Genomic DNA, 19529 nt, shown 5'->3' on the forward strand with positions numbered 1-19529 from the left:
CGTGCAATCGGATCAACTGTTAGTACTGTTACCCCCCACCGCGAGGAACCATATCTACCTCAGAGTCTCGTCCACAATATTGCGCATTAGTTGTACAGTGTTGACGACCATCCCCCAACGCTCATGGTTAAAGTTACTCAAAATGACTTTGAGACCTTTATCCACTTCTCCGAGGGTATGCGAAACAGGCACGCGTACATCGTCGAACGATACGAAGGCCGTTCCCGCCGTTGAGGAATACGAAGTTTTGATAGGTTTGGTTTCCACCCCTGGACCACGAGGTATGACGATCATTGTAAGACCGTGCTGTTAATCATGCATGAACATTCATTATTATTCCCATTCGGGGGGATCGCTGCCCACCTTACTGGTTCGGCAAGCTGTCTGGAAAAGCAGTAGAATGAAAGAGCCGAGTCAGGGGAGAATGCATTGAACCAGGATAATAGCTTACGGTGAAATAGTCTGCAAACGTCCCATTCGTAATCCACTTTTTCGTTCCATTCACAATCCACCACTTTCCATCCTCGCTTTTCCGAGCAGTACATCTCAATCCAGAAACGTCGCTCCCCGCAAACGCCTCCGAAATAGCCAGCGCAACTACCTTTGAACCTTCCATGACCTCACGAGTGATCTGCTGTGCGAGTTTGCGGTCATTCGCAAGTTAAGGATAGGTGGAAGACCGATGTATGCCCCTGCGAGGAAGCCATCGATAAATCCTCGTTGCCCAGCTCGGGCTGATTCTTGACCGAGTAGGAGCTTTTGGTGATCGTTGAGTGAGACTTCAATCAGTCATCGGGGGTTACGCTTACTTCGTGGAAATAGTCAAAACTCTTCGGGCTTCACGCCTGCGAGGAGCTTCAGACCTTTGAGATGAGGGCCCGGGCCAAGCTTTGAATGCAATGATATTCATTTTTCTGGAAAGGAATGGTCGGTGGTGTGGCAATTTTGTGATAGGAATGTAGCGCCTACGAAAGCTCTTCGACGACCTTCTGGGATATACGATCCCCTGTCTCCTCACACCGTTTAGCTTCTGGAATAATTAGCTGGCGAGGAGCGCCAACATGAATATGTGCACGCCAATATGATGGATGATAAGACCCACCTCATCGCATATTTTCCTGAATTCCTTGTGCAGTCTATAGTGACTCTCTTTGTAATATGGGGACTTGAAGGGCCGTGTCAGCCATGCAGGCTCTGAATCTTCTTTAGCGATAGCTTGCTTAGCGCGGCGTGACTGACCCACCTCCATAAGGGACCGGACTGAGGGAACCAGGTGGGAGGGGTTTGAAACGTTCCTCCTCTCCGACGATGGTCCCAATTTGAAGACGAGCGTACTGAGGCCGCAATAACACCTCCGAGCGGTGAAGCGAGTAGAAGAGTTCAGTACAATCTTTTCCTCCTGCATTTCACCATCCAGGATCATTATCGGGTTGGAAGAGAATGTGAACTCGTTCGGCCGTACTCACGGACTTCATCGTCAAGCAGAACGGCTTTCCCGCCTGGATGGAACTTTAAAAAAATTTGGTAAGATCAAAGACTTTGGCATCTATAATGGTCCAAAGGTCGCCCTCCTTGTTGTGCTATAACGAACTCGGATCTCAGCCGAATACGATTGGTGCACAAATAACCATAATCTCACTTGGGCGACTTCTTCTACTGTGAGCAGTTTAATCTTTCCGTCCATTTTATGCCCTCTTTATGTACCAGGAAGTGGTTACGCTACTGAAGTTCAACGGCGACGTGGTTGTAGGAAATGGGTGGGAATTGAAATGTGTCCCACGCCTTCGGGACGGCTCAACCCCGTGCAGGCAAAACGGTGGCATCTTCAACGCCGGTGACTCAATATCCGAATATCTGTAGACTGGGGCTCGCCAATGGAGCATGATATGGGTACTGTCCGGACGAAGGTGGACGGGTACACACTGAATGTCACGGTTCATTTTTATTTTCGTGCATTTATTCTCAAGTACCCGCTACTCTTCCGTCCGTCGCTATTTTGTACTTTGTCTGGGTTTATGTCTCCCCGCCAGGCCATTCACTTCCGTTTTTGATCCCCATTGCGGAGTTCAACATTACACACTTGGATCTGCACCTCGCCTCTGTGGTGGAAAACTGGTGAAAAGGTGGCGGTTATTCTCATGGTGCAGTTGAGTTGGGAACCGGTAGCATCGGCCTCTCCAACAAATATTGGGACCGGGAAATAAGCCCTACCTTTTCCCGTTAGCGAATGACCGGAGTTCTTTATAATAACCTCGCTGTAGATGCTGGCTGGCTGATATTTCGAATAGCAGGGCCTCAAAGTGAACTTGTAGGGTACTTAATTTCAGAGCAGGTGACGTAAGGGCATAACGATAACAGGCCCCACCCAAGTGGCATGCGGTGTTCCCACTTGGTGGGTATAAGATTCCATATCCACTTGGGAGGTGATCCTGCCTATCACCTCGCTAAGTCTGGAAATAGGTCACAGCGTCTGGAGTCCGGGAAAATTTGAGGCATGGTGTTATGTATTCCAAACGATCTTAACTTTCACGCGAAGCTAAGTCAAAGTCTCCTCCAGCATGGATTGGAGCCGCAACACTTGTCGTTATTTTTCTGGTTTGAGCTACTCCGAACGGTTCTAATTCCTGGCTAAAATGATAGTCATCAAACTACGAGGTCTGACGTAAATTTCCAGATGGAGTGACGCTATGACTTCTATTCGTGAGGCCTGTCCCTAATGATGATCCTTCTTTGGGGTGTTATGTAAAGAGAAACCGCTCCACAGATTATCGTATGAATTGAGGATACTTACTTCATAATCGTTTTCTTTTTCTTTTCTAATGCAATTGTGGTTGTAGACTCTGCCGCCGCACGTTGCATGGGTACGTTAGGCATGGTTGATCCATTCCAGAACCATTACTGTATCGTGGGCCCGACCCGGACTGTGGCATGGGTTTCGGATCTAGCTGTTGACGTGACATCATGTATCCCTACATGGAACACCGCGCAATGAGGGACCAAGTCTTATCCACCATATACACTCACACATCGTAATTCCCTCGATATTCAGACGCTGAAGTGACTAGGCCGACTCAGAGAGTGACTCATTTCCAATTCACGTCAGTACGACAGTGACGAACCCTGGCTGTTAAACTGGCGTCATGCACGAAATCCAACATTCGGATTTCACGGTGGAGCATAAAGTACTCTGCTGCTCCACGTCTTGGGTCATTACATAAGTATGAGCTCGCCGTGTCACTCACGCCTCTCAGGTTTATCCGGCCGAACGCCCAGATCCTAGCCCTGCATGTCGTACGCTCTCGGAACCAGCGCCGAACCCGCGGATCATTGACCTAGCTCAACCTCAAAGAAGCGTGCTCCCTCGGATGCAAGGGAAAAGCTCAAATCAAGGATCGGATGAATTCCTCATACACACAAACTCCAACGGGGGGACGAAATAAAAATCGATAGGGTTCATGCGATCGAGGTGCAGCACAATAGTCTGACCCAGGCAAGGCAACTTGAGCATGAGGTTCAACTTCAGGGGGAAAGAGCGAATGGAAAGGCCACTGACTTCCCATCTTGGGGGACATCGCATAGAAGCACCGCGGTCATTCTCGATGCCCGGCCGCTGACTTGGTGATCCTATTGGGCCGGGAACGGGCTTTGATAGCTGGAGATTGGAAATGCATCTCTTGGTTAGTATGCATATAATTTTGAGGCGCATTGTTCAACGGAACATACATGCTGTGCTTTCTGCAGCTCAACCAATGTCGATGTTGATCAATGGAATGATTTAGATACGCTGCATCTAGAACGAATACATCGAGTTGATCAGGGAAGCTTTGGATCGCGGAGTTCATGTTAAAAAAAAAAAAAGTGCCAATGACAATTCATATATATATATATCCGCAAATCGATTATTTAAAAAAAAGTTGTTTGACAGCTCAAGCTATAGGATACTACCCCAACGCCCCTCTTCGCTCTTCGGTGACTTCTAGGGGCGCTCCAGTTGATGGGGTGTTCTGTTGGATTCATAGCCGCAGAGCGACATCACTTTTATGTGAGCACAACTACATCTATATACTCCAACTTCTGTCGCACTGCATCCATTGGGATCTGATTGAACACCCTATCACTGTCTGGACAACGCGCATTCACGTTCACTAGCCAAAGGCTAGTATCACATTAATCGACGCCTCACAGTCCTCCTATCACCAGTGAGAGTTCATCTTCTACTGACAACCATTAGTTTGCCCGTATCGAGGAACTGATAGATAATTTCAATCGTGCGCGATTAGGTAGGATGCTGCCAGCAGGACAAGGCACCCACACGAGCATCTGGACACTTTGTCAAACCTTATCCAATCTTGTGGTTTGACAGGCAGGACGTGCATACGGAGGCCAATGTGCCCGGGCCTCTCGGCAGAGTCGCTTGCACAGTGTAGGGGGGGCCATAAACACATCCTGAAAGTCGTTTACAAGCATGCGCGCAGCAGAATCATAACGGTCATGCGTTTATGATATGACGCAGTATTCCAAAAGCGTGTCTGTTCCAAGTTGAAATTAGTCTTCTGAGCATAAGCCATTCATGGACGCCATTTTAGTTACGAAGGGTTGGGAGGCTGCCATGGCAGCTCTCAACAAAGAAAATGGGAAATAGGTTAGTAAAAGGAGAAGTGCAGTTTAAATTACATAACAAACAGACCGATATGCTGGAAGGGCTTCGATTGATGTTGATAAGGTGTCTCTGTGACGCTTCTCTCCTATCACACCGCTACAGAGATCGCATGCAAATGGGTTCAGATCAGTGCATGTATGAGTGGCTTTGGACCAAAAGTGGGAGCCTAAGTTGTAAAGTGAAAATGGGATAGTAGATTCCACCTTGGTTTTCCAATGATGATCGGCGAGAGGAAAGTTTGCCCGTTCTTCGCAAGAAATGCGTTTAAGAGCCTAACCAAATGCTTAGGTGACCACAATCACCCAGACTCGACAGCCACACGGATCTTACAAATAGCCGTACGCTGTCAGGCAGTGTCAGCGAGGACAACCTCAAAACGCATGCGAATTTCTAGAGTTCTGTGCGATCGGTGAGGACATAAGCACGTAATTGTAACACCTAGGCAGAAGCTGCCAGTGCATCGAAGATATGGCTGTTCGGCCAACCCTTCATTGAGATCAACGAGGTGGCCTTGCGGCCAAGTTCATTCATTACGAGTCACCGGAAATAACCGGTACCCGCGCTTGACCGCGCTGCAGTCGCGCACAGGAATTCCTTACACAGCATCTCCATTTAATTTATTCCGCTATATATATATGTTATATTCCTCTGCGACTAGTGTACCAAGCTGGAACACGGGTTGGAAAGGCGTTTACAAAGCTAGCACATCAAAAATGAAAGATGGCCGTATTCAGCGATCGGGCGCAATACAATCACGCCAGAGCATGTGATTTGCCCGAGTCTATTATTAGGGTTGAACATGATATTATTCTGTCCAGCGCCTATGTATATATCCCTTAGGGGTTTTTATCCACCGATCGATTTGAAATGTTACACAGTCTTTATCATATTAAAAGGCCCGTGGGGCCAGTCTCTCACCAACTGGCAACCCCTTGATCCCTCTTGACGTGGGTCCCCAAGTTGTTTCATCAGGTCTCAGCGCGACCTTGGCAAGCATTTACTCGATCCACGCTACCTCGACGTCTATCCTAGGGGTGCTTCAAACTTGTGGGTCCGGTTACTAAAGATGTTGTCCTGGCTTACCAATGCTTACGCAGATTTTTGAGGGGCATTTGTTTCACCATGAGCACTCGCCCATACAGTGTTCTTTCCCAAGCAGATATCCTCGATTGTATTCCCTCCACTGGGTATTCTGCGTATTCAGTGAATGATTTTTTTGAGGGTATACGGCGCAGTCGGAACGCGGCGACCACCAAGATCCTGTCTTGCACTCGCTATGGCGACAATAATGGTGTGCCCCACCGGTTTCTGATCCTCCATGCCCAGAGAGAACCCGAGAAAGACTTCTATGTTCGTCTGGATCGTCGGCCGGACAATAGTAATGGGGGCCTTTTGTCCAACTTGAGCAAATCACCTGCACAGGACACTGTTCGTGCCTCCCATGGTTTGGTTGTATTCAGACGAGTGATACATGCTGGTTCGTTAGGTGGTCATTTCGGGAAGTATGGAGAAGCTATGTCAACAATGTCAACACATGTCAAGGGATGAAGCAAGGATGGAATTTCCTACCAAACCATCCCTCCTCGATATCGGAAAGGTCATTGCGTCCATCGCATCGGAGTCGCAAGCCTACCGTTTGTCTAGGGTGAGTTCGGCATCACGGAATCAGATTGCAGTGACTCAACTTGTGGGATAGGAAAACTGTTGGTTCTTTGCCTCCATCACACAGGACTTGTTCATGCGTTGTTTCGATGCGCATTACGATAGAGGGCAATTGAATCACCCAGACCTTGTCAGGCAACTCCGAGTGACCATAAGATCACGGGTTTACCGCGACGAACTTCGTCTCGGAGACTTGTTGCAGCCCATAAAGCAATTCGCCCAAGATATAGGTGACGTGGAACTGACCGGGGCGGTGTATTTTGCCTTGCGGATTATTGTTCAATGCCATGTATGTCGTGATACCCGTTCGCGCTTCAGGCCTAACGACTTTGAGAACAGAAAGCCTTTTTTACTCAGTATCCACCCCAAGACTTTTTCGCTGCGGAAGCGGAAGTGCGCCAGTTGCTTGGCGCCTTTATCATTGCTCTCCATGAACACCTCCTTGGGGTCCTTGGAATCCAGGGGATGATAAGGTTTCCAGATGACTTTGCTTCGTGAGTCCCGACGCGATTGACGATGCTGGTGTCCTTACGTGCGTTATGTGTTCTAGCCAGTTACATAGGCTTTGCCAGAGCTGGAGCGCTGAACACCACATGAACTTGTCCCTCACGCACCGGACGAAGCATCCGTTTACCGTATTTAGTTTATCTTTAACTGAACTCCTTGGGTTTCCACTCTCGGTACGCATCATCATACATTATATTATCGTGTCCACACATAACAAAATGTAATAGGGCGAAGGTTGTGACTCAGATAAATCGCTCGTTTTTCATCTCATTTATGGATCGAATGGTGCCGCAAAAGACCCTCAATGTTCCCCACTTCCAGGCCACAGACTTGTCCTCCTACTCCTTAAATCACTTCGATGCGCTGAAAATTTGAAGTCTTCGCCATTAATGGGATCGCAGCACTTGAGGAACCGACATGTGTTCAATCTCCAAACGGAATTTGACAGGGTCATCCCTCCTCAGGTGCGATCGCTTTGGCAGCACTGTCATTCTATCCTATGTGAATGTGGTTCGAGGGTCGAGCAAGCCAGATCAGTCATGTCGAGTTCGATACCAGCACTTCTGCATTGGGTAGCGGCGATGGGCATCATGGGCGAACTTGACCAAGCCTGTCACGTCTTGCACAAATTCGAACGATATCTGGTGAGTCCTTCGAAACACATATATATTCCATTTTGTTTCTTATTTCCCACATCGAAAAGGCTTCGGAGGAAAGGGTCGGAGTTCGTGAACTATACCGATTGGTTCTTCAATCCAAAACTTCCATCGCAACACATTCCTTATCACTTCTTGGCGGCTTTTATCCTTTTATTCCGTCTTACAGCCGGCTTCGTTCCCTTTACCCCGTGGAGACCAACACAACACGTTCCAAGGCATGGGTGGCTGCACATCGAGTGACATCGAGGGTCTCATGGTCCCCATGTGTCGGCCAATTTCAACATCCGGGCGTAGTTCTGTCGTTGGCATACTCGCCAAATGAATCGTACGTGGCCACCGGTTCGCGTTCCGCTGTGTACGTCTGGGCCGCAAAGTCTGGAGCAAAACGTCGGACGTTCGAGGGTCATATTCGAGACGTGTGTTCCGTGGCCTTCTCACCGGACAGTACACGCCTTGCGTCCGCTGACGATGGAAAGGTCTGCATCTGGGATGTAGCAACTGGGGAGCTGCTCCGGGAGCTCGACGGGTGCACAAGCGTTGCGTTCTCGCTCCATGAACGTCACATGGCTACTGCTGCCCCTGATTGCGCCGTAAAAATCTGGGATGTGGAATCAGGAGAACTCTCCCAGACGCTCACTGGGCACACGAGCCAGGTTAACTCCGTTTCTTTCTCGCCCAACGGCCGTTACCTTGCGTCATGTTCAGATGATAAGACTGTGCGTGTCTGGGCAGTAGCAGCTGAGGTTTCGCTCCACCGTCTCCTTGAAGGGCACAGTGACAGGGTGGTATCCGTCGCGTTCTCGCCCGATGGCTCGCGCTTGGCGTCCGCATCGTACGATACAACTGTGTGCATCTGGGACGTAGAGTCTGATGCCCCCCCGCGGATTCTTGGAGGTCACAATGACGCCGTATGCTCTGCCGTGTTTACGCCCGACGGTCTTCATCTGTTCACCGCTTCACGATCCAGTTCGTATGTCCATTTCTGGAACGCTGTAACTGGAGATCTACTCGGACAACTTCCGGCTCCTGTTGGAAGTAGCGGTTGTCTTGCATTTTCGCATCACAAGCGCCGCCTCGCCACTGGTTCAGAAAACAGTGTGCGAGTGTGGGAAGTGCCGGCAGAATGGTGTCTCTCCGGGTCTGTGGGACATATTGGACCTATCTCATCAATCGCCATCTCGTCAGCTAGTCGTCGTGTAGCGTCAGCTTCGGAGGATAGCACGGTGTACATTTGGGACATGGCGACGAGCTCGCCACTTTGGAAGCTTGAAGGACACGCCGAGGGGGTCTATAATATTGTATATTCGCCCGATGCTCGTCGCCTGGCCTCCACTTCGAAGGACAAAACGGTGCGCATCTGGGATGTGAGAACAGGAATATTACTCTGGACGCTCGAAGGTCATACCGGGGAGACCCTTGATGTTGCGTTCTCACCTGATAGTCTTACTCTCGCTTCCACATCCAGAGATATGACCACTCGCGTTTGGAGCGTGGAGACGGGGACGCTTCTTTGGACCATTCATCTTAATGGAATACATGACGCGTATTCGTTGAATGACCGTCACCTCTGCATCTGGGACGCGACAACCAAGAATCAAATTTTGGACTTGCCATTGCCCCCATTACCCTACAGATTCGATGGCCATCCTTGGGACCATATCTCGTTTCAGAGCGATTCGTCCATATTGCTTAAATCCAAACATTATTCTGCAATATTCGATATCACTGAAAAGACCCTGACCGCCCCGTCACCCTCACAAGCAGAGTCCCCTTCCTCGGCACCCACTGTCGTTTTGGATAGTTCCGAGAACTCCCTCTATGTCAAACGAGAAGGGGGTAGCCTTCGCCTTTGTTTCCTTCCCGATTACTTTGAAGCCACCACTCCTGTAGTGCAGAACGAAAGCTATGTCTGTATAGGGGGGAAATCGGGTGAGGTTGTTTGTGTTGAGCTTGATCCAGCCTCCCCATCTGTTCAGTATTCAAGCCTCACCGCATTCCCATTCACCCGGTTGTACGCGTAATAGACACTTATACGCAAGCTAGCACAACGAATTCGCTGATTCGAGTCCCGATGTCTCGTACTTCTCGGTTGCATCTCCAAGCGGCGCAGCTTCGAAGCCCTGGCCATCAACACGTTGGTTTCTTTATCCTATTGTTATGGGATTGGAATATGTATTGATCAAGCCGTACCCGCGTGCCCTGGGGTTCTGGGCTGATGCGGCATTCTTATCTCCATGACGCCCATTGACCACCTCTCATCCATCAACGGCCTGTGTCAGCCACACCGTCCCTCATTTGGGATCTTAAGATAATTCTCAATGCTGATAATTCTCAATGCTGATAATTCTCAATGCTGATAATTCTCAATGCTGATAATTTTCTATCGCGGGCATTGCAATGGGATGCTACAATTCATATGCTGTGTGATCTTCCCTTTTCATTTCCCTGATTATCTCCGTGTACAGTGATTCTTCATGTTTTTCTGTACCCCATGCCATCGCTAGGTCTACGTGGGTTTCCTAGCTATGGCACGCGACCCCACCCCACGATAGAGTCGGTGGCCCTCCATCGCCATCTTTGGAGCTGGGAGATGATGACTGGCGGTTCGCTAGAGGTTACCTACGCACGCTTGCATTCATCGTCCCTGTTGCATACCCTATGAAGAAGATGATTGTACTATCAGTTAGCTAGACCATAGAAGCGATGATCATAGAAGCGATCTGTTTAATGCCTACTCCTAAGCAGTGATCGCTGTTTTCAACTCGTGCGCGACGCTGCCCACTTTTTCACTTTCCCTCGGAGACGTTGAGCAATATCAGAACATGCTACCCAGTGTCACACGTTATGATTCCCATCCGTGCACGACCGCGCTTCCCTGTCAGCGTCGCCCTTGAAAACTGTACGGGTTTGAGTAGACTTGCTTGGGATTCAGTTCGGCAGTATCCAAAATTACATTGTCGTGAAATTCGTACGAGTAATGTAAGCGGAAATTGATGCAAGATCACATACTCGGGGTTGCGGTAAAAATGATTGCTTCGGGGCGAAGTGGCACACAATGAATGCGGAGCAGAAACAAAGGCCAAATAAGAAACCTCAAAGGGAATCCACCAACCCCTATCAAGTGACGTATCTGAAATGAGGCCAATCTTCTCCACTCGCCGCCTCTCTTAACAACTCCTCATTCACAAACACATCCTCTCCACTTTCCTCGCTTTTCCAAGCAGTTTGTGTTGTCAAAGTGCTGTTAGCAACTTTACTAGGTCCATAAAGGGTATCACGTCGGTTGTTCAAGCTTTGGAAGTAGAGGGATAAGGAGAAGGACAGGAGGGATGCGAGGAAGAGGAGGCCTGCTGCTATCCACATTCTGTGTCAAGGTGTAGAAGGGAGGAAGGGTGCGTGAGTCCCCTTAACAGTCAATGTACAATGGCGAAGGGACGAACCCTGTTACATAATAAGGCGCATGGCGAGATGGATATAGGTGAATTCCGAGTAGTGGCCTGAGCAAACATTGACATTTTGAGTCCCAAGTGGGCCCCACAATGGTCATAGGTGGCGTCGTGGTCAGAACCATGTGCAACATGAGAAGGTTACATCAACAGACCCGCATTGGCCAAGAACGCCAAAAATCGCGAACCCTGCACCTCTTTGCGATTCTCGCACTTGATTATTAGACACCCACGCTGCGAATTGAAACTGAGTTAGCATTATCTCCTTCGAAGTTACCGAATGGACTGTCAGCTACGTTAAAACTTACAGTATAGGACTGAAGATAACCAGTCCATTAGTTATGCAAACCTTGCAAACGTCTAAAACAAACCACTTACGTGGCACCATCGTAAAACATCCCGTCTAAAAATGTCAAATAATGTCAAACGCGAAAAACGAACCTAACTCACCGCAACAAGGAAAATGGCCGCGTACCTAATCCACACTCCCCTACAAATCGCCAAAACAACGTACCCAATCGCCCCCACTGCAGAATAGAATGAGACCATCATTCCACGTTTGCCCAGTCTGTCTGAGACGAACATGCTGAGGATAGCACAGATGAAAGCGGCAAGGTATGGAGGGGCGGAGAGACCTGAAATTTGCAAGTCGCACGGATTAATAATTAATAGGGAATTAGGTTGGGCAAGACGTGTAACTTTACCTTGGGCCCGGACGGTTGAGAAGCCCGCTTCTTTCAGGAGAGTAGGGAGGTACACGGGAAGTGAAGCGAATGTTACCTAAATCCCAACATTAACAAAATACAGTGAACCCCGGGATCAACCATGAAACGTTACATTAGCAATGAAGAATAAAACCCCATTCACGTAATTGATTGGGTCCCTTAAACTGGCTAATACTTGACTCCAAGCGATGCCACCTTCACCACCTGCTTCTGCTCGAATATGATCACCTTGGACGGTGTTCGATAGTGACATTCGTAGTCGCGCTAAAGATTTCTCCCTCGGAGTGAGGAACTTGCATGTCTATGGTTAGTGACGTTGTCCAGAGGGAGGGTGGTGTAGTGTCGTCAGTGCCGCCCGGGAGAGGTAATTTTTAGCTGGAAAAGAGCATACTTCTATAGAATTGGGGAGCAGGTAGTAGATGAAAGGCGCATAGAGAACTGTTGGGGCTCCCTCTTAAGCAAGAATTAGTAACGCGTAATCAAACACCAAATATCCGCTGGCTTACCGACGATAAAAAGTAGTCTCCAACTAGCAACCCGGCTCCCCTTCCCAATTTGGACAAGTCCATAAGCCAACGCCCCAGCAAAACTGCTAGATAACGCAGCAGCAGAGACAAATATTCCAAATCTGGACCCAAATTCGTATCTTGGATAGAAAAATGAAAAATACAGCGCCACTCCAGGTCCGAATGATGCTTCGAACGCTCCGATGAAAAATCGAGCTGTCATGAGTCCCGACCAGGTATGCGCCGTTCCTTGGAGCCTAAGTTATTTTTAGGTCAGCATTAAGCCAGAATCGGGACTTTCCGTGACTCGAAAGGGGTGGAAGAGAAGAAGGGAAGTTGAGAAATTTGTGGCTGAGGGAATTCTTTGCTTACATAGATGTCACACCCCATGCCAAAGCCGTGAATGACGCAATTACTCTGGGTGGCAAGACTGAAGGTATTTTTAAAAAGAATCAGAACTTTTCAACGAATCACGCACCTTTCCAGAAAATAACGAACTGTAGGAAAAGACGAGGACTAGTTAATGGAAACCCCGGGTGCTCACTGGGCGTTGAACAGGGGACTGACCAATTGGAAGATCTGCAAGTAATCGTTTGACAAATGAAGGAAAGACACGAAGGATCATGATACGTACGATGTACGAGATGTAAAATATCGTAAGCAACCATTCATATTTGCTCGACGTGAGATTGAGGTCTGTTTTCATCCCAGCAGCATACGCATTTCCGATATTAGATCTGTCGATGCCAGAACAACCTCAAAGGGTTGGACAGGGATACAACAAACCCTACTCACCGATCGAGAAAAGCTAATGCATAAAGTGTGTAGACTCTATAAACAAGGGACCCACAGGAACCAAAGGTCAAACTGTGCCAGTGACACGTCCCGGTGAGAGCAGAACAGACGCACACAGGGATTATATGACGATCCAATTTTTGTCTGAGGATGGACTCTTCTCGCACTGTAAAACGTTGGTCCGATATCGACGTTGGCGCTAAATGTTGGGTAGATGTAGCTGGGCTATTAGGGGCGGTGTCCGTTTTGGTGGGTGCGTCCATGACAGTCCTCCCTGAATACAAATGCGTGATGCTCCTCGACCTTACAGTTAGTAAACGTGCCGTCCGGCGCTCGACGGACGCGAAAACGACACGAGATGTGGAAAGGCGAGTGGAAGCACTTGGGAAGGAAAGGATATTATTGTCAGGCTATATAATAAGCATCCGTGATCTGTGAATGTTTCGGAAAAACTTCCGACTCGGGAGATGTATAGTTCATTACTGTACACGATGACGCAAAAAGGGGCGAATGTTAGACTTATCGACGGCCATGTCCTGTAAAGGCACATACGGACTTCTGGCAGGCAGGTGACCAGCCTCTGACTTCGGGGCGGCAAGTGTGATGGCGGTGATGATGATGACAGCATGCAGAAGACCTCTCGAGTTCATCGCCATTGACGACACTAGCCGCTATATTGGCGCTGAGTGCAAGCTTACACCTCTCCTCGGATCGAGCTGGAGCACAGACGCTCACGGATGTCGATGGGCCGGAAGTAGAGCGGTGAATAACAATATAATTGAATCATTCATAAGGCACGTGCCACAATTTAGAGTTCAGGGTCGACACGAAAAGGAAGAAAAAGGAGAACAGACAAGAAAACATCTGGTATCGAGAAGGAGGGGGGAGGTTTTTTTAAGGGGTTTTGGCTTTGTTTTATTGCTTTGTTTTGATTGCCTTATTTCTTTTTTATGGATCAACGAGGTCGGCCTGTGTGTCTTACCTTAGCTGCAGTGTAGCGGAGTCGGCCGGATTTATCCGACCCTTCGTCCATAATAGTATTCCAATATGTCGCAGGCCTGATTCGCTGGGCTCCTGGTCATCAGAACTGCACGGCATATTGCTCGCGTTTTCCGCTTCCCCCCAACTCGTACATATATGTTTACAACGAGGAATTTGTCATCAAGAAACCAAACTCGGGATAAAGAACGACTCGGCCGTGAAGTCGATATGGCGCTTCTTACTGGTAATGATTGTTTATCGGTCGCTACTTCAGTCATGGGGAGATTATGGGGTTTATCACACGGTTCGGGAAATACAATGATCAAGAAACAACATTCGCCCAGTTCGCCCAGAGTGCGATGACCGTCCCTCTCAATGATCTAACAGTTTTGTGCCCTGCTCAACAGGCCACATTCTAAGGGCATCATTCACGAGGATGTGGAGCCATCTAACCTCGTCAACCCACGATTTATCCATTTTGCCGAGGCCGTGCTCGAGTCTGAGTCCCCTTGCAGACATGCCTCGTCAACACACTTCGTCTCCCCTTCTTCCCAAATCGTCACCCCAGCTGCGTACAGGTCGTCTGCATGGGTTAGGGGAGAACGAATTTTCAGGCGCATTTGTACTGGGCGTTTACCATTCGAAGACATCGTGGAAGATGACGTGGATTTGCTTATTAAAGAGGGTCTTCACCCAGATCTCAGTCTAATTGACGATGGAGCTGTCAAGGCTCTGATCCGCGAATATCTAGATGGTGGAGAGTGAGTTTCATGCAAAGCTTCCGATCAAGTTTCATATTACTCTTTGTCTAAAGCAGCTGACTCCGGAGGACACCCAAGACTATCGTAGGGACCTCAGCCGGATTCCTGGAGACCAACTTGCGCGATCATGCGGTAAACTACCGGACATAGCGTTCCATGGAGGGCCTATATCGGTTGGGCTCACCTGCGAGATTTTAGCTCTTCCCCTTCTCGAATTTATTTTCGCCACCGACACAATGGCTTGTTTGTTGTGAAAAAATACCATTGTTTGAAGAGCCAGGGCACCTCAGCGTCCTGCCTGGACCAAAGCAGACCTGGCCTCTGACACCTACTTGCTTCTTTCCACTCTCCCACGCTACCAACATTTGTTTGACACAACATTTGTCACTCACTCTTCCGTTGCCTCTCATGCCACCATGTCCTGTCCGATATAACATCTCACATCCTTTACCTCTCATGCACCCGAGTTTGAACCTTCAGAGTCCACCACAATGTATACAACGATCACAAAGCGCTACAAGCACTGTACTGCGAACCCACGCCATGTCTTCCGTCAAGATTGTGCAGCAGGGGCAAATATGAACCCTCGAACCTATTGTACACCCAATCCTGCGTTCGGTTCCTCATTCATTCTGTCCTGCACGTTACTATAGGTTAGACGCGCTAATTAATTCGGTTCTCACTACGGAGACGGAGCTCATTATTATGGCGCTCCGTGACGATAGATCGTCTACGCTCATGGTATAACAAACAACTTTCACCCGCATAACTCAATTGGTACTAGGATGCTTATCAGCTGCCAGGAGAGCGAGCATACTTCAGAACAGATTCTTGTTAGCACTATTGTACAAAGCAGGAAGGTATACACGAGGTGAAAATGATCACGGTGACCATGAAACACACGGAACACAACCAAAACAGATATCTTTCCGTATGCTACTTGCAGTGGTTAGTTTAATCATCCACCGTTCTGACCAAATATCTGATCATATCAGTAGGAATGGCAGAAGCTTGGGAAGTGCGGCTGGAATTATATCCAGTAAATTCAACCCTTGTTTTTTTATTAGGACCCCCTGCCCCGGCCATTCAACTGTGCCAGCGTCGGGATCACGCTCCCAAATCCTACCATTCACCGAGCGAACGATCTTGTGCTCCGCAGTTGCGATCCAGGAATCATCGGGTCCCGTTTCCCACAACGACACTCGCTTTCCATCACGACTCATGACCAAGACCATCACGGTTTTCGCACCAAATATGCCCGCAATCCCATCAGGAGACAGACATTGCTCCCACACGCTTTCATCCCGCATGTCCTGGTAACTCCCATCACTAATTGTTACAGTGTTTTGGATGACAGCATCGATAACTGTTTGTGCTGCCTCCACAATATGCAGGCCAATCTCGACAGTATCCTTCAGGAGCCCGCCAGCTATTTTGATGAGCTGAAAAAGATCCGCGACGGTTTCTATCGCCTCAGGTAGTTCCGCAGCGCCGATAATGTCCGAGAGTCCAGTGAAAGCGGCAACGAGCAACGCGGCGTCGAATAGGAGATCAATAATAACCCATTCGGGACTGAGGGATGCTATGACTTGGATATCCTGACCAGAAGCGTTGGCCATGTAGACGGATCCAGCGTTACCCATGGCTCCTGCTGGTTGTGGTGAGTCACCATTCTAACGACATCCTCAGTTGTGCTCGGCTCACTGGAGATGATTTTGCAAGAGGAACTCGAACCCAGGTGAAGGCGCAAGGGATCGGCTCACTATATATACCAGCTAGTTGAAATAGTCAGCTGTGCCGCATGGATTAGGTCATGCAGCTAGCCTTTGTGTCTGCAGCATTTCCCAGCTATTCGTACAAGGGAACTGGTGGTTGCGATAAGCTAATCGGCGGTTCCTAGTCGCAGGCCGATGCAAAAGCATTCGCAAACACGCGTTTGGATGCTGCCCTCCGCCTCGTAGTTCATGATCTAGGGACCGCCACTGTTTGCTAAGGCAATAATGGCGCACTGATCGAAGGCTGATATTATTTCGATAACCGTAGAATACCGCGCAGACTTCACATATTCATTTTGCGCCAGTGCCTTGTCGCGCACCATTCATTCAGCAGATCCTAATCTAGCCTTGTCCTTTGTTAACGTGGGGGGGCAATCTGGCATCGATCTATTGTATCGAATTGGCAGTGCGAATGTGCTGCCATCCTAGATGGTTTTTTTGATGCGTTCTAGAGTTGAGGGGCATGGGCTTCATGCCAGCAGGCTAGACTCTATTCTCCAAACTGACTAGTAGTTCGTAATTCAGGAACCACCGTTGATTGCTGCAGCAATAATGACGTTGCGCTGATCGAAGGCCGGTTTGGTTTTGATAACCGTAGAATACCGTGCAGACCTCACATACTCATTTTGCGCTGGTGTCTGGTCGCGCACCATTTACTCAGCATATCCTGATTCAGTCCTGTCTTTCATTGGGATTACTGCCTGTGCGAACGATCGATCTGTCCGATCGAGTTGGGGGCGCAAATGGGCAGTGCACACTATCTGGTTTTTGAATCTGTTCTGGATTCGAGGGGTGTGGACTTAATGCCAGCAGCCTAGGCTACATTCTCCAAGCGGGAACGCGGAGATCGATTTAGAAATGTGCTGCGTAAACACCGATGATGAGCTGACTCCGTGGTATGGTGTCCAGCCAGCCCAGTTCCAAGCCAACGTGTCGATCGCCCCAGTGAGATGTGGAGATGATTCCACAAAATAACTGGAGGCAAACCGAAGAGTCGGGCTCCCCGAAATACTATGTGGCATAGGGACCCAGGGCCTCGACGCACCTCAACCCCGAGTCTTCGAGTTCTTGACCGCGTCGTCTCTCGGCCACCCAAAAGTACCCACAACGCTTTCATATATGTCCTATTGCACATCATGTGGTTGTTGAACACCTTCCTAAACTTTAACCTGAGATTGACACAGAGAAAGAAAGCTCATTATATTACCGATAGGTCCACAGTAGAGTAGGAGTTACAGTAAATATGGGAAATTTCACCCGTATTTGCCTCAGATCTCGATCCGCTAGGAGCCCTAGTAAACACTATATACAGGAACGGAAATGTACTTGTAAAGATAGTTCACAAAGATTTCAAACACCTCGGAAGAATCATCCAGAATGACAAGTTGTGATGAAGAACACTTATTTCCCCCCAAATCAGGGAATGCAGCACTGCGGACCTTGAAGCGGCAAAGTTTGCGTTCACAGTTAGACAAAGCAGTCGAGTATTGAATGCGCACCATAATTTAAACATCCTTCCTTGCACGGAGAAATCCACATATCCCGTCGGTAGACACGTGGAGAAATGGGACTCCTCATACAGTTTCAACCTCCGTGCCATCCCAACCACTCATAATCAGTGCTGGTTTGTGAATGATGGGAACCTCATTTATGCTATTATTATGTATAATCAGTAAATTATGCCATGTAGCTAGATATTGAAGAACCATACCTGTGCTTGAGAAATTCCATCGCTTGCTGAACAACTGCATTGGCCTCATCAATAGGCCTAGTCTGACGCATTATTTCTGCATTTCTGAAACATTCTAGTGCCTCATGAGCAAATCCGATAGCCCGACCCCATTTATCCAGACTTGGTCGAGGCCTCCCTTCTTCGGCACCCTTCTTTGCAGAGCGGGTGTGCCATGCCTCCAAGCTCAAGGTATAAGCATTCAACATCAGGTCAAATATGGTCTCGCATATTGGGCGAAGGGCATTGACAAATTGACGAGGTGTCGCGGTCCGTGTGAAGTTGGGGAGCTGCATACCAGTTCGAGGAACCGAGCTATCGCGTCCTTGACGGAATGTGGGAGGTTCGGTGCTCCCATCGAACTGGAAGAATTCAAATACATCTCCATCGCACAGGATACCATGCACAGCAACGCGGAAGCCCTGTCGCGCATTGTTCCAGTCACCAGCTGGGTATCAACATGTAATTGGCCTCCGAAAAATTAGGCACCAAAAGGGCAACTGACCGTCGCACTCTGCGATTAGTTGGGCAATTGCGTCTAAGCGCTCCTTTGCACTGCCAGTTTTGAGTTTGAATTCGATGAAAAGAAGCGAAATAGAGCCGAAGGCCTTGAAGAAATACTCCACACCCCCGGTGGCGATGCGACCTTCAAGAAGTGATTCGGGCAGATTCCTGAAAGCAAACTCGAATACAGCAACAAGACGATTAAAGATCTAAAGCAGATTCCGACTTAGTGCCATGTGAGGAGCTGACTCGCACTTACTGGCGACAGGAACCGGGATCTCGCCTCTCCCGTTTCATGCATAATTGGAGGCCCATAGTGGGTCTGCATAATATCCATATCCTCCAGAATGGATTTAAAAAGAGTCGTGGGAATGCGAGAACGATGCAGCGTGAAATTGTCGATATCTGCCATCTGGAGACTGGCTTCAAGTCCGACGAACGACGCGATGGCTTCGTACTTGACATTGGAAAAATTAGCGTCTGTCCGATCCTCTTAAAGAAAATTCGATCCTGTCAATCACCAAAGATCACAAGACAATGGACGGACCAGACAAGATCTCTCGCAACATGCTCAAATCGAAATCGTGTTGGTGCATTATGTGAAGAAGAGCAATTTCGGCGGAATCATGACTGGTGATAGCAGACGACAGTAATGCTCTCAAACTATCGGCTGACTGAACTACTGATTTGCCATCTTCACACTTTCGCTTCGTCGCCATTGGTCGGGTATGTAGTTCCTAACCGAGTTGGTTGGGGGGGGGTTGGGTTGGGTTGGACATGACTCGCGGGTTAGCGGAGTTGGCCGAATATATTGTGTCT

At 48.6% G+C, this 19529-nt stretch overlaps 6 protein-coding genes across 6 annotated transcripts; 2 read left to right on the top strand and 4 right to left on the bottom strand.

Annotated features, from left to right (window-relative positions):
* Positions 1 to 1714, bottom strand: EI90DRAFT_3081528 (acyl-CoA dehydrogenase/oxidase). Its single transcript, XM_039061941.1, has 11 exons — positions 1640 to 1714; positions 1539 to 1580; positions 1467 to 1509; positions 1244 to 1399; positions 1103 to 1194; positions 987 to 1043; positions 844 to 888; positions 681 to 756; positions 452 to 609; positions 364 to 384; positions 1 to 306 (listed from the first exon to the last, which is right to left on the bottom strand). The coding sequence occupies exons 1-11, from the start codon at positions 1682 to 1684 to the stop codon at positions 55 to 57; spliced, it is 987 nt and encodes a 328-aa protein (XP_038910145.1). The 5' UTR covers positions 1685 to 1714; the 3' UTR covers positions 1 to 54.
* A 4425-nt stretch (positions 1715 to 6139) lies between these two features.
* On the top strand, positions 6140 to 9744 carry EI90DRAFT_2623594 (WD40-repeat-containing domain protein). Its single transcript, XM_039053342.1, has 6 exons — positions 6140 to 6305; positions 6357 to 6611; positions 6662 to 6816; positions 6873 to 7002; positions 7057 to 7473; positions 7533 to 9744. The coding sequence occupies exons 1-6, from the start codon at positions 6165 to 6167 to the stop codon at positions 9507 to 9509; spliced, it is 3075 nt and encodes a 1024-aa protein (XP_038910146.1). The 5' UTR covers positions 6140 to 6164; the 3' UTR covers positions 9510 to 9744.
* A 494-nt stretch (positions 9745 to 10238) lies between these two features.
* EI90DRAFT_3158249 (major facilitator superfamily domain-containing protein) lies at positions 10239 to 13223 on the bottom strand (the record flags this gene model as incomplete). The annotated part of the gene is made up of 16 exons (XM_039066166.1): positions 10239 to 10852; positions 10929 to 10985; positions 11090 to 11168; positions 11243 to 11251; positions 11313 to 11337; positions 11385 to 11569; positions 11639 to 11714; positions 11772 to 11960; positions 12051 to 12112; positions 12166 to 12422; positions 12538 to 12595; positions 12644 to 12662; positions 12733 to 12744; positions 12800 to 12902; positions 12961 to 12996; positions 13075 to 13223. 16 exons carry the CDS (start codon positions 13221 to 13223, stop codon positions 10606 to 10608), a joined length of 1563 nt encoding a protein of 520 aa, XP_038910147.1. The 3' UTR covers positions 10239 to 10605.
* Positions 13224 to 14169: 946 nt separating this feature from the next.
* Positions 14170 to 14706, top strand: EI90DRAFT_3132323 (uncharacterized protein; the record flags this gene model as incomplete). Its single annotated transcript, XM_039064465.1, has 2 exons — positions 14170 to 14295; positions 14362 to 14706. The coding sequence occupies 2 exons, from the start codon at positions 14170 to 14172 to the stop codon at positions 14704 to 14706; spliced, it is 471 nt and encodes a 156-aa protein (XP_038910148.1).
* Positions 14707 to 15572: 866 nt separating this feature from the next.
* EI90DRAFT_3282342 (uncharacterized protein) lies at positions 15573 to 16356 on the bottom strand. Its single transcript, XM_039066896.1, has 2 exons — positions 15773 to 16356; positions 15573 to 15726 (listed from the first exon to the last, which is right to left on the bottom strand). The coding sequence occupies exons 1-2, from the start codon at positions 16343 to 16345 to the stop codon at positions 15694 to 15696; spliced, it is 606 nt and encodes a 201-aa protein (XP_038910149.1). The 5' UTR covers positions 16346 to 16356; the 3' UTR covers positions 15573 to 15693.
* A 1397-nt stretch (positions 16357 to 17753) lies between these two features.
* On the bottom strand, positions 17754 to 19492 carry EI90DRAFT_3081554 (uncharacterized protein). The gene is made up of 6 exons (XM_039061942.1): positions 19258 to 19492; positions 18970 to 19202; positions 18712 to 18919; positions 18189 to 18654; positions 17977 to 18130; positions 17754 to 17916 (listed from the first exon to the last, which is right to left on the bottom strand). The coding sequence occupies exons 1-5, from the start codon at positions 19427 to 19429 to the stop codon at positions 18052 to 18054; spliced, it is 1158 nt and encodes a 385-aa protein (XP_038910150.1). The 5' UTR covers positions 19430 to 19492; the 3' UTR covers positions 17754 to 17916; positions 17977 to 18051.
* Between the last annotated feature and the right edge of the window lie 37 nt (positions 19493 to 19529).

This window comes from Cantharellus anzutake, assembly GCF_015039405.1.
Source record: "Cantharellus anzutake strain C23 chromosome Unknown EI90scaffold_87, whole genome shotgun sequence".
NCBI classification, from domain to species: domain Eukaryota; kingdom Fungi; phylum Basidiomycota; class Agaricomycetes; order Cantharellales; family Hydnaceae; genus Cantharellus; species Cantharellus anzutake.

Coding starts and splice junctions, on each gene's coding strand:
- EI90DRAFT_3282342 (XM_039066896.1), bottom strand. CDS start 16,345: ATGGGTAACGCTGGATCCGTCTACATGGCCAACGCTTCTGGTCAGGAT. Junction 15,727..15,772: donor TTGAATGGCCGGGGCAGGGG/GTCCTAATAAAA, acceptor ATATAATTCCAG/CCGCACTTCCCAAGCTTCTG.
- EI90DRAFT_3081528 (XM_039061941.1), bottom strand. CDS start 1,684: ATGGACGGAAAGATTAAACTGCTCACAGTAGAAGAAGTCGCCCAA. Junction 1,510..1,538: donor GGACCATTATAGATGCCAAA/GTCTTTGATCTT, acceptor ATTTTTTTAAAG/TTCCATCCAGGCGGGAAAGC. Junction 889..986: donor GGGATCGTATATCCCAGAAG/GTCGTCGAAGAG, acceptor TTGCATTCAAAG/CTTGGCCCGGGCCCTCATCT.
- EI90DRAFT_3081554 (XM_039061942.1), bottom strand. CDS start 19,429: ATGGCGACGAAGCGAAAGTGTGAAGATGGCAAATCAGTAGTTCAGTCA. Junction 18,920..18,969: donor GATCCCGGTTCCTGTCGCCA/GTAAGTGCGAGT, acceptor AATCTGCTTTAG/ATCTTTAATCGTCTTGTTGC. Junction 18,131..18,188: donor ATGGAATTTCTCAAGCACAG/GTATGGTTCTTC, acceptor ACATAATAATAG/CATAAATGAGGTTCCCATCA.
- EI90DRAFT_2623594 (XM_039053342.1), top strand. CDS start 6,165: ATGGAGAAGCTATGTCAACAATGTCAACACATGTCAAGGGATGAAGCA. Junction 7,003..7,056: donor TCCTTGGGTTTCCACTCTCG/GTACGCATCATC, acceptor AAAATGTAATAG/GGCGAAGGTTGTGACTCAGA. Junction 7,474..7,532: donor ACAAATTCGAACGATATCTG/GTGAGTCCTTCG, acceptor CACATCGAAAAG/GCTTCGGAGGAAAGGGTCGG.